Genomic DNA, 21,388 nt, shown 5'->3' with positions numbered 1-21,388 from the left:
CATATAGCACCCACATGATACCGCCATATAGCTCCCACATGATATCACCATATAGTACCCACATGATATCACCATATAGCACCCACATGATACCGCCATATAGCTCCCACATGATATCACCATATAGCACCCACATGATATCACCATATAGCACCCACATGATATTACCATATAGCACCCACATGATATCGCCATATAGCACCCACATGATATCACCATATAGCACCCACATGATATCACCATATAGCACCCACATGATATCACCATATAGCACCCACATGATATCGCCATATAGTACCCACATGATATCACCATATAGTACCCACATGATATCGCCATATAGCACCCACATGATATTGCCATATAGTACCCACATGATATCACCATATAGCTCCCACATGATATCGCCATATAGCACCCACATGATATTGCCATATAGTACCCACATGATATCACCATATAGCTCCCACATGATATCACCATATAGCACCCACATGATATCGCCATATAGCTCCCACATGATATCGCCATATAGCACCCACATGATATCGCCATATAGCTCCCACATGATATCACCATATAGCTCCCACATGATATCACCATATAGTACCCACATGATATCACCATATAGTACCCACATGATATCACCATATAGTACCCACATGATATCACCATATAGCACCCACATGATATCGCCATATAGTACCCACATGATATCACCATATAGTACCCACATGATACCGCCATATAGCTCCCACATGATATCGCCATATAGCACCCACATGATATCACCATATAGCTCCCACATGATATCACCATATAGTACCCACATGATATCACCATATAGTACCCACATGATATCACCATATAGTACCCACATGATATCACCATATAGCACCCACATGATATCGCCATATAGTACCCACATGATATCACCATATAGTACCCACATGATACCGCCATATAGCTCCCACATGATATCGCCATATAGCACCCACATGATATCGCCATATAGCACCCACATGATATCACCATATAGTACCCACATGATATCACCATATAGCTCCCACATGATATCACCATATAGTACCCACATGATACCGCCATATAGCTCCCACATGATATCGCCATATAGCACCCACATGATATCACCATATAGCACCCACATGAAATCGCCATATAGCACCCACATGATATCGCCATATAGCTCCCACATGATATCACCATATAGCACCCACATGATATCACCATATAGTACCCACATGATATCACCATATAGTACCCACATGAAATCGCCATATAGCTCCCACATGATATCACCATATAGCTCCCACATGATATCACCATATAGTACCCACATGATATCACCATATAGTACCCACATGATACCGCCATATAGCACCCACATGATACCGCCATATAGCACCCACATGATACCGCCATATAGCTCCCACATGATATTGCCATATAGCACCCACATGATATTGCCATATAGTACCCACATGATATCGCCATATAGCTCCCACATGATATCGCCATATAGCTCCCACATGATATCACCATATAGCTCCCACATGATATCACCATATAGCTCCCACATGATATCGCCATATAGCTCCCACATGATATCGCCATATAGCACCCACATGATATTGCCATATAGCACCCACATGATATCACCATATAGCTCCCACATGATATCGCCATATAGTACCCACATGATATCACCATATAGCTCCCACATGATATCGCCATATAGCTCCCACATGATATCGCCATATAGCTCCCACATGATATCACCATATAGCTCCCACATGATATCACCATATAGCTCCCACATGATATCGCCATATAGCACCCACATGATATCACCATATAGCACCCACATGATATCACCATATAGCTCCCACATGATATCGCCATATAGCTCCCACATGATATCACCATATAGCTCCCACATGATATCACCATATAGCTCCCACATGATATCGCCATATAGCACCCACATGATATCACCATATAGCACCCACATGATACCGCCATATAGTACCCACATGATATCACCATATAGCACCCACATGATATCACCATATAGCACCCACATGATATCGCCATATAGCACCCACATGATATTGCCATATAGCACCCACATGATATCACCATATAGCACCCACATGATATCACCATATAGCACCCACATGATATCGCCATATAGCACCCACATGATACCGCCATATAGCACCCACATGATATCACCATATAGCACCCACATGATATCACCATATAGCACCCACATGATATCGCCATATAGCACCCACATGATATTGCCATATAGCACCCACATGATATCACCATATAGCACCCACATGATATTGCCATATAGCACCCACATGATATCACCATATAGCTCCCACATGATACTGCCATATAGTACCCACATGATATCGCCATATAGCACCCACATGATATCGCCATATAGCTCCCACATGATATCGCCATATAGCACCCACATGATATCACCATATAGCTCCCACATGATACCGCCATATAGTACCCACATGATATCACCATATAGTACCCACATGATATTGCCATATAGCACCCACATGATACCGCCATATAGCACCCACATGATATCGCCATATAGTACCCACATGATATCACCATATAGCACCCACATGATATCGCCATATAGTACCCACATGATACCGCCATATAGCACCCACATGATATCACCATATAGTACCCACATGATATTGCCATATAGTACCCACATGATATCGCCATATAGCTCCCACATGATATCACCATATAGTACCCACATGATATTACCATATAGTACCCACATGATATCGCCATATAGTACCCACATGATATCACCATATAGTACCCACATGATACTGCCATATAGCACCCACATGATACCGCCATATAGCACCCACATGATATCGCCATATAGTACCCACATGATATTGCCATATAGTACCCACATGATATCACCATATAGCTCCCACATGATATCACCATATAGCACCCACATGATATCGCCATATAGTACCCACATGATATCGCCATATAGTACCCACATGATATCACCATATAGTACCCACATGATACTGCCATATAGCACCCACATGATATCGCCATATAGCTCCCACATGATATCGCCATATAGCACCCACATGATATCGCCATATAGTACCCACATGATATCGCCATATAGCACCCACATGATATCGCCATATAGCACCCACATGATATCACCATATAGTACCCACATGATACCGCCATATAGCACCCACATGATATCGCCATATAGCACCCACATGATATCGCCATATAGCACCCACATGATATTGCCATATAGCACCCACATGATATTACCATATAGCACCCACATGATATCGCCATATAGCACCCACATGATATCACCATATAGCACCCACATGATATCGCCATATAGCACCCACATGATATCGCCATATAGCACCCACATGATATCACCATATAGTACCCACATGATATCGCCATATAGCTCCCACATGATATCGCCATATAGCACCCACATGATATCGCCATATAGCACCCACATGATATCACCATATAGTACCCACATGATATCGCCATATAGTACCCACATGATATCACCATATAGTACCCACATGATACCGCCATATAGCTCCCACATGATATCGCCATATAGCACCCACATGATATCGCCATATAGCACCCACATGATATCGCCATATAGCACCCACATGATATTACCATATAGCACCCACATGATATCGCCATATAGCACCCACATGATATCACCATATAGCACCCACATGATATCGCCATATAGCACCCACATGATATCGCCATATAGCACCCACATGATATCACCATATAGTACCCACATGATATCGCCATATAGCTCCCACATGATATCGCCATATAGCACCCACATGATATCGCCATATAGCACCCACATGATATCACCATATAGTACCCACATGATATCGCCATATAGTACCCACATGATATCACCATATAGTACCCACATGATATCACCATATAGCACCCACATGATATCGCCATATAGTACCCACATGATATCGCCATATAGCTCCCACATGATATCACCATATAGCTCCCACATGATATCACCATATAGTACCCACATGATATCGCCATATAGCTCCCACATGATATTACCATATAGCTCCCACATGATATCACCATATAGCACCCACATGATATCACCATATAGCTCCCACATGATATCACCATATAGTACCCACATGATATCGCCATATAGTACCCACATGATATCACCATATAGTACCCACATGATATCGCCATATAGTACCCACATGATATCACCATATAGCTCCCACATGATATCACCATATAGTACCCACATGATATTACCATATAGCTCCCACATGATATCACCATATAGTACCCACATGATATCGCCATATAGTACCCACATGATATCGCCATATAGTACCCACATGATATCACCATATAGCACCCACATGATATCACCATATAGTACCCACATGATATCGCCATATAGTACCCACATGATATCACCATATAGTACCCACATGATATCACCATATAGCACCCACATGATATCGCCATATAGTACCCACATGATATCGCCATATAGCACCCACATGATATCACCATATAGCACCCACATGATACCGCCATATAGCACCCACATGATATCACCATATAGTACCCACATGATATCACCATATAGCTCCCACATAATATCACCATATAGCACCCACATGATATCACCATATAGCACCCACATGATACCGCCATATAGCACCCACATGATATCACCATATAGCACCCACATGATATCGCCATATAGCACCCACATGATATCACCATATAGCACCCACATGATACCGCCATATAGCACCCACATGATATCACCATATAGCACCCACATGATACCGCCATATAGCACCCACATGATATCGCCATATAGCACCCACATGATTGCCATATAGTACCCACATGATATCACCATATAGCTCCCACATGATATCACCATATAGTACCCACATGATATCACCATATAGCACCCACATGATACCGCCATATAGCACCCACATGATATCACCATATAGCACCCACATGATATCACCATATAGCACCCACATGATACCGCCATATAGCACCCACATGATATCACCATATAGTACCCACATGATATCACCATATAGCACCCACATGATACCGCCATATAGCACCCACATGATATCACCATATAGCACCCACATGATATCACCATATAGCACCCACATGATACCGCCATATAGCACCCACATGATATCACCATATAGTACCCACATGATATCACCATATAGTACCCACATGATATCGCCATATAGTACCCACATGATATCACCATATAGTACCCACATGATATCGCCATATAGTACCCACATGATATCACCATATAGTACCCACATGATATCACCATATAGTACCCACATGATATCACCATATAGCTCCCACATGATATCGCCATATAGCACCCACATGATATCACCATATAGCACCCACATGATATCACCATATAGCACCCACATGATATCACCATATAGTACCCACATGATACCGCCATATAGCACCCACATGATATCACCATATAGTACCCACATGATATCACCATATAGCTCCCACATGATATCACCATATAGCACCCACATGATATCACCATATAGTACCCACATGATATCACCATATAGCTCCCACATGATATCACCATATAGTACCCACATGATATCACCATATAGTACCCACATGATATCACCATATAGTACCCACATGATATCACCATATAGCACCCACATGATACCGCCATATAGCACCCACATGATATCACCATATAGTACCCACATGATATCACCATATAGCACCCACATGATACCGCCATATAGCACCCACATGATATCACCATATAGTACCCACATGATATCACCATATAGCACCCACATGATACCGCCATATAGCACCCACATGATATCACCATATAGCACCCACATGATACCGCCATATAGCACCCACATGATATCACCATATAGTACCCACATGATATCACCATATAGCACCCACATGATACCGCCATATAGCACCCACATGATATCACCATATAGTACCCACATGATATCACCATATAGCACCCACATGATACCGCCATATAGCACCCACATGATATCACCATATAGCACCCACATGATATCACCATATAGCACCCACATGATACCGCCATATAGCACCCACATGATATCACCATATAGTACCCACATGATATCACCATATAGTACCCACATGATATCGCCATATAGCACCCACATGATATCACCATATAGCACCCACATGATACCGCCATATAGCACCCACATGATATCACCATATAGTACCCACATGATATCACCATATAGTACCCACATGATATCGCCATATAGTACCCACATGATATCACCATATAGTACCCACATGATATCGCCATATAGTACCCACATGATATCACCATATAGTACCCACATGATATCACCATATAGTACCCACATGATATCACCATATAGCTCCCACATGATATCGCCATATAGCACCCACATGATATCACCATATAGCACCCACATGATACCGCCATATAGCACCCACATGATACCGCCATATAGCACATTATGATATTGCCATATAGCACCCACATGATACCGCCATATAGCACCCACATGATATCACCATATAGTACCCACATGATATCACCATATAGCACCCACATGATACCGCCATATAGCACCCACATGATATCACCATATAGCACCCACATGATACCGCCATATAGCACCCACATGATACCGCCATATAGCACCCACATGATATCACCATATAGTACCCACATGATATCACCATATAGCACCCACATGATACCGCCATATAGCACATTATGATATTGCCATATAGCACCCACATGATACCGTCATATAGCACCCACATGATATCGCCATATAGCTCCCACATGATATCACCATATAGCTCCCACATGATATCACCATATAGTACCCACATGATATCACCATATAGTACCCACATGATATCACCATATAGTACCCACATGATATCACCATATAGCACCCACATGATATCGCCATATAGTACCCACATGATATCACCATATAGTACCCACATGATACCGCCATATAGCACCCACATGATACCGCCATATAGCACCCACATGATATTGCCATATAGCACCCACATGATATTGCCATATAGTACCCACATGATATCGCCATATAGTACCCACATGATATCACCATATAGCTCCCACATGATATCGCCATATAGCTCCCACATGATATCGCCATATAGCACCCACATGATATTGCCATATAGCACCCACATGATATCACCATATAGCACCCACATGATATCGCCATATAGCTCCCACATGATATCGCCATATAGCACCCACATGATATTGCCATATAGCACCCACATGATATCACCATATAGCTCCCACATGATATCGCCATATAGTACCCACATGATATCACCATATAGCTCCCACATGATATCGCCATATAGCTCCCACATGATATCGCCATATAGCTCCCACATGATATCACCATATAGCTCCCACATGATATCACCATATAGCTCCCACATGATACTGCCATATAGTACCCACATGATATCGCCATATAGCACCCACATGATATCACCATATAGCTCCCACATGATACTGCCATATAGTACCCACATGATATCGCCATATAGCACCCACATGATATCGCCATATAGCTCCCACATGATATCGCCATATAGCACCCACATGATATCACCATATAGCACCCACATGATATCACCATATAGCTCCCACATGATATCGCCATATAGTACCCACATGATATCACCATATAGTACCCACATGATATTGCCATATAGCACCCACATGATACCGCCATATAGCACCCACATGATATCGCCATATAGTACCCACATGATATCACCATATAGTACCCACATGATATTGCCATATAGTACCCACATGATATCGCCATATAGCTCCCACATGATATCACCATATAGTACCCACATGATATTACCATATAGTACCCACATGATATCACCATATAGTACCCACATGATACTGCCATATAGCACCCACATGATACCGCCATATAGCACCCACATGATATCGCCATATAGTACCCACATGATATCACCATATAGTACCCACATGATATCGCCATATAGTACCCACATGATATCGCCATATAGCTCCCACATGATATCACCATATAGTACCCACATGATATTACCATATAGTACCCACATGATATCGCCATATAGTACCCACATGATATCACCATATAGTACCCACATGATACTGCCATATAGCACCCACATGATATCGCCATATAGCACCCACATGATACCGCCATATAGTACCCACATGATATCACCATATAGCACCCACATGATATCACCATATAGCACCCACATGATATCACCATATAGTACCCACATGATATCACCATATAGCACCCACATGATACCGCCATATAGCACCCACATGATATCACCATATAGCACCCACATGATATCACCATATAGCACCCACATGATACCGCCATATAGCACCCACATGATATCGCCATATAGCACCCACATGATATCACCATATAGCACCCACATGATACCGCCATATAGTACCCACATGATACCGCCATATAGCACCCACATGATACCGCCATATAGCACCCACATGATATCGCCATATAGCACCCACATGATATCACCATATAGTACCCACATGATATTACCATATAGCACCCACATGATATCACCATATAGTACCCACATGATATTACCATATAGCTCCCACATGATACCGCCATATAGCTCCCACATGATATCACCATATAGTACCCACATGATATCACCATATAGTACCCACATGATATCACCATATAGCACCCACATGATATCACCATATAGCTCCCACATGATATCACCATATAGCACCCACATGATATCACCATATAGTACCCACATGATATCGCCATATAGCACCCACATGATACCGCCATATAGCTCCCACATGATATCGCCATATAGTACCCACATGATATCACCATATAGTACCCACATGATATCACCATATAGCACCCACATGATATCACCATATAGTACCCACATGATATCGCCATATAGTACCCACATGATATCACCATATAGTACCCACATGATATCACCATATAGTACCCACATGATATCACCATATAGCACCCACATGATATCACCATATAGCTCCCACATGATATCGCCATATAGTACCCACATGATATCACCATATAGTACCCACATGATATTACCATATAGCTCCCACATGATATCACCATATAGCACCCACATGATATCACCATATAGTACCCACATGATATCGCCATATAGTACCCACATGATATCACCATATAGTACCCACATGATATCACCATATAGTACCCACATGATATCACCATATAGCACCCACATGATATCACCATATAGCTCCCACATGATATCGCCATATAGTACCCACATGATATCACCATATAGTACCCACATGATATTACCATATAGCTCCCACATGATATCACCATATAGCACCCACATGATATCACCATATAGTACCCACATGATATCACCATATAGCACCCACATGATATCGCCATATAGCACCCACATGATATCACCATATAGCACCCACATGATATCACCATATAGTACCCACATGATATCGCCATATAGTACCCACATGATATTGCCATATAGTACCCACATGATATCGCCATATAGTACCCACATGATATCGCCATATAGCTCCCACATGATATTGCCATATAGTACCCACATGATATCACCATATAGCTCCCACATGATATCACCATATAGTACCCACATGATATCACCATATAGCACCCACATGATATCGCCATATAGTACCCACATGATATCGCCATATAGCACCCACATGATATCACCATATAGCACCCACATGATATTGCCATATAGCACCCACATGATATTGCCATATAGTACCCACATGATATCGCCATATAGTACCCACATGATATCACCATATAGCTCCCACATGATATCGCCATATAGCTCCCACATGATATCGCCATATAGCACCCACATGATATTGCCATATAGCACCCACATGATATCACCATATAGCACCCACATGATATCGCCATATAGCACCCACATGATATCACCATATAGCACCCACATGATATTGCCATATAGCACCCACATGATATCACCATATAGCACCCACATGATATCGCCATATAGCACCCACATGATATCGCCATATAGCACCCACATGATATTGCCATATAGCACCCACATGATATTGCCATATAGCACCCACATGATATCACCATATAGCACCCACATGATATCGCCATATAGCACCCACATGATATCGCCATATAGCTCCCACATGATATCGCCATATAGCACCCACATGATATTGCCATATAGCACCCACATGATATCACCATATAGCACCCACATGATATCGCCATATAGCACCCACATGATATCACCATATAGTACCCACATGATATCACCATATAGCACCCACATGATACCGCCATATAGCACCCACATGATATCACCATATAGTACCCACATGATATCACCATATAGCACCCACATGATACCGCCATATAGCACCCACATGATATCACCATATAGCACCCACATGATATCACCATATAGCACCCACATGATACCGCCATATAGCACCCACATGATATCACCATATAGTACCCACATGATATCACCATATAGTACCCACATGATATCGCCATATAGCACCCACATGATATCACCATATAGCACCCACATGATACCGCCATATAGCACCCACATGATATCACCATATAGTACCCACATGATATCACCATATAGTACCCACATGATATCGCCATATAGTACCCACATGATATCACCATATAGTACCCACATGATATCGCCATATAGTACCCACATGATATCACCATATAGTACCCACATGATATCACCATATAGTACCCACATGATATCACCATATAGTACCCACATGATATCACCATATAGCACCCACATGATATCACCATATAGCACCCACATGATACCGCCATATAGCACCCACATGATACCGCCATATAGCACATTATGATATTGCCATATAGCACCCACATGATACCGCCATATAGCACCCACATGATATCACCATATAGTACCCACATGATATCACCATATAGCACCCACATGATACCGCCATATAGCACCCACATGATATCACCATATAGCACCCACATGATACCGCCATATAGCACCCACATGATACCGCCATATAGCACATTATGATATTGCCATATAGCACCCACATGATACCGCCATATAGCACCCACATGATATCACCATATAGTACCCACATGATATCACCATATAGCACCCACATGATACCGCCATATAGCACATTATGATATTGCCATATAGCACCCACATGATACCGTCATATAGCACCCACATGATATCGCCATATAGCTCCCACATGATATCACCATATAGCTCCCACATGATATCACCATATAGTACCCACATGATATCACCATATAGTACCCACATGATATCACCATATAGTACCCACATGATATCACCATATAGCACCCACATGATATCGCCATATAGTACCCACATGATATCACCATATAGTACCCACATGATACCGCCATATAGCACCCACATGATACCGCCATATAGCACCCACATGATATTGCCATATAGCACCCACATGATATTGCCATATAGTACCCACATGATATCACCATATAGTACCCACATGATATCACCATATAGCTCCCACATGATATCGCCATATAGCACCCACATGATATCACCATATAGCACCCACATGATATCGCCATATAGCTCCCACATGATATCGCCATATAGCACCCACATGATATTGCCATATAGCACCCACATGATATCACCATATAGCTCCCACATGATATCGCCATATAGTACCCACATGATATCACCATATAGCTCCCACATGATATCGCCATATAGCTCCCACATGATATCGCCATATAGCTCCCACATGATATCACCATATAGCTCCCACATGATATCACCATATAGCTCCCACATGATACTGCCATATAGTACCCACATGATATCGCCATATAGCACCCACATGATATCACCATATAGCTCCCACATGATACTGCCATATAGTACCCACATGATATCGCCATATAGCACCCACATGATATCGCCATATAGCTCCCACATGATATCGCCATATAGCACCCACATGATATCACCATATAGCACCCACATGATATCACCATATAGCTCCCACATGATATCGCCATATAGTACCCACATGATATCACCATATAGTACCCACATGATATTGCCATATAGCACCCACATGATACCGCCATATAGCACCCACATGATATCGCCATATAGTACCCACATGATATCACCATATAGTACCCACATGATATTGCCATATAGTACCCACATGATATCGCCATATAGCTCCCACATGATATCACCATATAGTACCCACATGATATTACCATATAGTACCCACATGATATCACCATATAGTACCCACATGATACTGCCATATAGCACCCACATGATACCGCCATATAGCACCCACATGATATCGCCATATAGTACCCACATGATATCACCATATAGTACCCACATGATATCGCCATATAGTACCCACATGATATCGCCATATAGCTCCCACATGATATCACCATATAGTACCCACATGATATTACCATATAGTACCCACATGATATCGCCATATAGTACCCACATGATATCACCATATAGTACCCACATGATACTGCCATATAGCACCCACATGATATCGCCATATAGCACCCACATGATACCGCCATATAGTACCCACATGATATCACCATATAGCACCCACATGATATCACCATATAGCACCCACATGATATCACCATATAGTACCCACATGATATCACCATATAGCACCCACATGATACCGCCATATAGCACCCACATGATATCACCATATAGCACCCACATGATATCACCATATAGCACCCACATGATATCACCATATAGCACCCACATGATATCACCATATAGCACCCACATGATATCACCATATAGCACCCACATGATATCGCCATATAGCACCCACATGATATCACCATATAGCACCCACATGATACCGCCATATAGTACCCACATGATACCGCCATATAGCACCCACATGATACCGCCATATAGTACCCACATGATATCACCATATAGCACCCACATGATATCACCATATAGCACCCACATGATATCGCCATATAGTACCCACATGATATTACCATATAGTACCCACATGATATCACCATATAGCACCCACATGATATCACCATATAGCACCCACATGATATCACCATATAGCACCCACATGATATCGCCATATAGCACCCACATGATATCACCATATAGCACCCACATGATATCGCCATATAGTACCCACATGATATCACCATATAGTACCCACATGATATCACCATATAGTACCCACATGATATTACCATATAGCTCCCACATGATACCGCCATATAGCTCCCACATGATATCACCATATAGTACCCACATGATATCACCATATAGTACCCACATGATATTACCATATAGCACCCACATGATATCACCATATAGCACCCACATGATATCGCCATATAGCACCCACATGATATCACCATATAGCACCCACATGATATCGCCATATAGTACCCACATGATATCACCATATAGTACCCACATGATATCACCATATAGTACCCACATGATATTACCATATAGCTCCCACATGATACCGCCATATAGCTCCCACATGATATCACCATATAGTACCCACATGATATCACCATATAGTACCCACATGATATTACCATATAGCTCCCACATGATATCACCATATAGTACCCACATGATATCACCATATAGTACCCACATGATATTACCATATAGCTCCCACATGATATCACCATATAGCACCCACATGATATCACCATATAGTACCCACATGATATCGCCATATAGTACCCACATGATATCACCATATAGCACCCACATGATATCACCATATAGCACCCACATGATACCGCCATATAGCTCCCACATGATATCGCCATATAGTACCCACATGATATCACCATATAGTACCCACATGATATCACCATATAGCTCCCACATGATATCACCATATAGCACCCACATGATACCGCCATATAGCTCCCACATGATATCGCCATATAGTACCCACATGATATCACCATATAGTACCCACATGATATCACCATATAGCACCCACATGATATCACCATATAGTACCCACATGATATCGCCATATAGTACCCACATGATATCACCATATAGTACCCACATGATATCACCATATAGTACCCACATGATATCACCATATAGCACCCACATGATATCACCATATAGCTCCCACATGATATCGCCATATAGTACCCACATGATATCACCATATAGTACCCACATGATATTACCATATAGCTCCCACATGATATCACCATATAGCACCCACATGATATCACCATATAGTACCCACATGATATCGCCATATAGCACCCACATGATATCGCCATATAGCACCCACATGATATCACCATATAGCACCCACATGATATCACCATATAGTACCCACATGATATCGCCATATAGTACCCACATGATATTGCCATATAGTACCCACATGATATCGCCATATAGTACCCACATGATATCGCCATATAGCTCCCACATGATATTGCCATATAGTACCCACATGATATCACCATATAGCTCCCACATGATATCACCATATAGTACCCACATGATATCACCATATAGCACCCACATGATATCGCCATATAGTACCCACATGATATCGCCATATAGCACCCACATGATATCACCATATAGCACCCACATGATACCGCCATATAGCACCCACATGATATCACCATATAGCACCCATATGATATCGCCATATAGTACCCACATGATATCACCATATAGTACCCACATGATACCGCCATATAGCACCCACATGATATCACCATATAGCACCCACATGATATCGCCATATAGCACCCACATGATATCACCATATAGTACCCACATGATATCACCATATAGCTCCCACATGATATCACCATATAGCACCCACATGATATCACCATATAGCACCCACATGATACCGCCATATAGCACCCACATGATATCACCATATAGCACCCACATGATACCGCCATATAGCACCCACATGATATCACCATATAGCACCCACATGATACCGCCATATAGCACCCACATGATATCGCCATATAGCACCCACATGATTGCCATATAGTACCCACATGATATCACCATATAGCTCCCACATGATATCACCATATAGTACCCACATGATATCACCATATAGCACCCACATGATACCGCCATATAGCACCCACATGATATCACCATATAGCACCCACATGATATCACCATATAGCACCCACATGATACCGCCATATAGCACCCACATGATATCACCATATAGTACCCACATGATATCACCATATAGTACCCACATGATATCGCCATATAGTACCCACATGATATCACCATATAGTACCCACATGATATCGCCATATAGTACCCACATGATATCACCATATAGTACCCACATGATATCACCATATAGCACCCACATGATATCACCATATAGTACCCACATGATATCGCCATATAGTACCCACATGATATCACCATATAGTACCCACATGATATCACCATATAGCTCCCACATGATATCGCCATATAGCACCCACATGATATCACCATATAGCACCCACATGATACCGCCATATAGCACCCACATGATACCGCCATATAGCACATTATGATATTGCCATATAGCACCCACATGATACCGCCATATAGCACCCACATGATATCACCATATAGTACCCACATGATATCACCATATAGCTCCCACATGATATCACCATATAGTACCCACATGATATCACCATATAGCACCCATATGATATCGCCATATAGTACCCACATGATATCACCATATAGCACCCACATGATATCACCATATAGCACCCACATGATACCGCCATATAGCACCCACATGATATCACCATATAGCACCCACATGATATCACCATATAGCACCCACATGATACCGCCATATAGCACCCACATGATATCGCCATATAGCACCCACATGATTGCCATATAGTACCCACATGATATCACCATATAGCACCCACATGATATCACCATATAGTACCCACATGATATCGCCATATAGTACCCACATGATATCACCATATAGTACCCACATGATATCGCCATATAGTACCCACATGATATCACCATATAGCACCCACATGATATCACCATATAGCACCCACATGATACCGCCATATAGCACCCACATGATATCACCATATAGCACCCACATGATATCACCATATAGCACCCACATGATATCACCATATAGCACCCACATGATACCGCCATATAGCACCCACATGATATCGCCATATAGTACCCACATGATATCACCATATAGTACCCACATGATATCGCCATATAGTACCCACATGATATCACCATATAGTACCCACATAATATCGCCATATAGTACCCACATGATATCACCATATAGCACCCACATGATATCACCATATAGCACCCACATGATACCGCCATATAGCACCCACATGATATCACCATATAGTACCCACATGATATCACCATATAGTACCCACATGATATCGCCATATAGTACCCACATGATATCACCATATAGTACCCACATGATATCGCCATATAGTACCCACATGATATCACCATATAGTACCCACATGATATCACCATATAGTACCCACATGATATCACCATATAGCTCCCACATGATACCGCCATATAGCTCCCACATGATATCACCATATAGCTCCCACATGATATCGCCATATAGCACCCACATGATATCACCATATAGCACCCACATGATACCGCCATATAGCACCCACATGATACCGCCATATAGCACATTATGATATTGCCATATAGCACCCACATGATACCGCCATATAGCACCCACATGATATCACCATATAGTACCCACATGATATCACCATATAGCACCCACATGATATCGCCATATAGCACCCACATGATATCACCATATAGCACCCACATGATACCGCCATATAGCACATTATGATATTGCCATATAGCACCCACATGATACCGTCATATAGCACCCACATGATATCGCCATATAGCACCCACATGATATCGCCATATAGCACCCACATGATATCACCATATAGCACCCACATGATACCGCCATATAGCACCCACATTATACCGCCATATAGCACCCACATGATATCACCATATAGCACCCACATGATATCACCATATAGCACCCACATGATATCACCATATAGCACCCACATGATATCACCATATAGCACCCACATGATACCGCCATATAGCACCCACATGATATCGCCATATAGCACCCACATGATACCGCCATATAGCACCCACATGATATCGCCATATAGCACCCACATGATATCACCATATAGCACCCACATGATATCACCATATAGCACCCACATGATATCGCCATATAGCACCCACATGATATCACCATATAGCACCCACATGATACCGCCATATAGTACCCACATGATATCACCATATAGCACCCACATGATATCACCATATAGCACCCACATGATACCGCCATATAGCACCCACATGATATCACCATATAGTACCCACATGATATCACCATATAGCACCCACATGATATCACCATATAGCACCCACATGATACCGCCATATAGCACCCACATGATATCGCCATATAGCACCCACATGATATCACCATATAGCACCCACATGATACCGCCATATCGCTCCCTCCTACTACCGCCATGTGATACTTACACAATGTGTACTGGTGATGCTCACAGAGCTGGAGATGAAGTTTAGGCCCATGTTCATACTGACCTGCAGATACATCACCCTGAAAGAGAAGAAGAAGACATCAGAGCCGCCACGGTCCACGCTAAGAATGATGGGTGTCATAGATAACGGGCGCTCTAGTCCTCCCACAACACCCGCTCTGCTCATCCATCATGTAGGGTCACCCTGGGCCCTCGGACTGGGGCGAGTCTTGTATAGTCCTACATTAGGGACCAGCCATATAAGCGAGGAGGGATCAGGAGCCTCCTTCTGAGTATCCGCCATCTTGACGCCGGTCCCATCTGACCATAGTTCATTGTATTTCTGGGCCCGGAGATAGGACTTGTAGGGACTGGATGTTGTATTGGCTCGGACGATGGAGGGCGACCATGATGGAGAGGACGGACACAACGTCTACCTGGAGAACCAGGACCATCAATGAGAAGAACTTACTGTCCAACCTCTTCAATGACCGGAGCAGGACACAGCAGGTAGGTGTCTTGTATGACCGTCGGCTTCTCATCTGTAGGACACAAGTAGGACTTGTCTTAGTGATGGTAGAAGGGTTAATGCCGCCATCTTTGGTGGGGCAGGGGGGAGATTAATACTCAGGGTAACCTGACCACTAATGGGGTAAGAATGAAGCCGTGGCCATCGCAATATGACGGGTCCCATATGACGCACCAATGCCAAGGACTATGATGGGTGACCACACGTCATGGTGCCAGAGGGTCGGTGATGAAGGAAGGTATATTGGAAAGAAACCGCCATCTTGGAGTAGGCCATTGCTATGATAACTGCCCCACTTCCCCCGCCCGCGCCCCGTCCTTACTTATGGTGAAGCTGTCGTTGAGCCTGAAGCTGCACAGGACCTGGTTGGCATCGCGGGTGCTGTGGAAGCCGTTCCCTCGGACCACCACCTGGAAGGTCTCTGAAACGAGAGGACACAATGGGGGACATTCACAAGGTGGGCGCGGATAAAGGGGGCCTTTCATGGGGCAGCGCCTTCCCGTGACCAAGACCTGAATCATAAACTCCTCAGCGTCCCAAGATGGAAGGAAATGCCACAAGTCTGAGCCCGGGGCCGGGTCATATGGAGGGCACAGGGGGCAGAGCCCACAGGGAGGGCAGCCACACATGGAACACGCTGGGGTCTGAATCCTAACAACTAGGGCTGCAGCGAAACCTGACATTGTTGGGGGTCCGATTCTATTCTGGGGTCCCCCGAGGAAACAATACACGGATACCCTCACCTCTCCCGCGATCCTTCACGGCCCCCTCCTCTAATATTGTGGCCTCTTGGGTGATGTCACAGGCCTCAGGGGATCGCTGATGTCATGGGTGACATATTGGGGATCGCTGATGTCATGGGTGACATATTGGGGATCGCTGATGTCATGGGTGACATGTTGGGGCTCGTGATGTCATGGGTGACATGTTGGGGATCGCTGATGTCATGGGTGACATATTGGGGCTCGTGATGTCATGGGTGACATATTGGGGATCGCTGATGTCATGGGTGACATATTGGGGATCGCTGATGTCATGGGTGACATATTGGGGATCGCTGATGTCATGGGTGACATGTTGGGGCTCGTGATGTCATGGGTGACATGTTGGGGATCGCTGATGTCATGGGTGACATATTGGGGCTCGTGATGTCATGGGTGACATATTGGGGATCGCTGATGTCATGGGTGACATATTGGGGATCGCTGATGTCATGGGTGACATGTTGGGGATCGTGATGTCATGGGTGACATGTTGGGGCTCGTGATGTCATGGGTGACATGTTGGGGCTCGTGATGTCATGGGTGACATGTTGGGGATCGCTGATGTCATGGGTGACATGTTGGGGATCGCTGATGTCATGGGTGACATGTTGGGGCTCGTGATGTCATGGGTGACATGTTGGGGCTCGTGATGTCATGGGTGACATGTTGGGGCTCGTGATGTCATGGGTGACATGTTGGGGATCGCTGATGTCATGGGTGACATGTTGGGGATCGCTGATGTCATGGGTGACATGTTGGGGCTCGTGATGTCATGGGTGACATGTTGGGGCTCGTGATGTCATGGGTGACATGTTGGGGATCGCTGATGTCATGGGTGACATATTGGGGATCGCTGATGTCATGGGTGACATATTGGGGATCGCTGATGTCATGGGTGACATATTGGGGATCGCTGATGTCATGGGTGACATATTGGGGATCGCTGATGTCATGGGTGACATATTGGGGATCGCTGATGTCATGGGTGACATATTGGGGATCGCTGATGTCATGGGTGACATGTTGGGGATCGTGATGTCATGGGTGACATGTTGGGGCTCGTGATGTCATGGGTGACATGTTGGGGCTCGTGATGTCATGGGTGACATGTTGGGGATCGCTGATGTCATGGGTGACATGTTGGGGCTCGTGATGTCATGGGTGACATGTTGGGGCTCGTGATGTCATGGGTGACATGTTGGGGATCGTGATGTCATGGGTGACATGTTGGGGCTCGTGATGTCATGGGTGACATGTTGGGGCTCGTGATGTCATGGGTGACATGTTGGGGATCGCTGATGTCATGGGTGACATGTTGGGGATCGCTGATGTCATGGGTGACATGTTGGGGATCGCTGATGTCATGGGTGACATGTTGGGGATCGCTGATGTCATGGGTGACATGTTGGGGATCGCTGATGTCATGGGTGACATGTTGGGGATCGCTGATGTCATGGGTGACATGTTGGGGATCGTGATGTCATGGGTGACATGTTGGGGCTCGTGATGTCATGGGTGACATGTTGGGGATCGCTGATGTCATAGGTGACATGTTGGGGATCGCTGATGTCATGGATGACATGTTGGGGATCGCTGATGTCATGGGTGACATATTGGGGATCGCTGATGTCATGGGTGACATGTTGGGGATCGCTGATGTCATGGGTGACATATTGGGGCTCGTGATGTCATGGGTGACATGTTGGGGATCGCTGATGTCATGGGTGACATGTTGGGGATCGCTGATGTCATGGGTGACATGTTGGGGCTCGTGATGTCATGGGTGACATGTTGGGGATCGCTGATGTCATGGGTGACATGTTGGGGATCGCTGATGTCATGGGTGACATGTTGGGGCTCGTGATGTCATGGGTGACATGTTGGGGATCGCTGATGTCATGGGTGACATGTTGGGGCTCGTGATGTCATGGGTGACATGTTGGGGATCGCTGATGTCATGGGTGACATGTTGGGGA

At 44.0% G+C, this 21,388-nt stretch overlaps 1 protein-coding gene across 1 annotated transcript in view; it reads right to left on the bottom strand.

Annotated features, from left to right (window-relative positions):
* ANTXRL (ANTXR like) overlaps window positions 1–21,388 on the bottom strand; it is a 108,360-nt gene that overhangs the window by 19,814 nt on the left and 67,158 nt on the right. The window contains exons 10-12 of the mRNA XM_075288373.1: window positions 18,971–19,069; window positions 18,592–18,661; window positions 18,121–18,199 (exon numbers count right to left, since the gene is read on the bottom strand). Coding sequence (XP_075144474.1) covers window positions 18,121–18,199; window positions 18,592–18,661; window positions 18,971–19,069 — 248 coding nt within the window. The remainder of the gene's footprint in view (window positions 1–18,120; window positions 18,200–18,591; window positions 18,662–18,970; window positions 19,070–21,388) is intronic.

The sequence above is a fragment of the Leptodactylus fuscus genome, chromosome 10 (genome assembly GCF_031893055.1).
Source record: "Leptodactylus fuscus isolate aLepFus1 chromosome 10, aLepFus1.hap2, whole genome shotgun sequence".
NCBI lineage: Eukaryota > Metazoa > Chordata > Amphibia > Anura > Leptodactylidae > Leptodactylus > Leptodactylus fuscus.
Note: the sequence above shows the minus strand (reverse complement) of the source record. Positions and strands in the feature narration are given on the sequence as shown.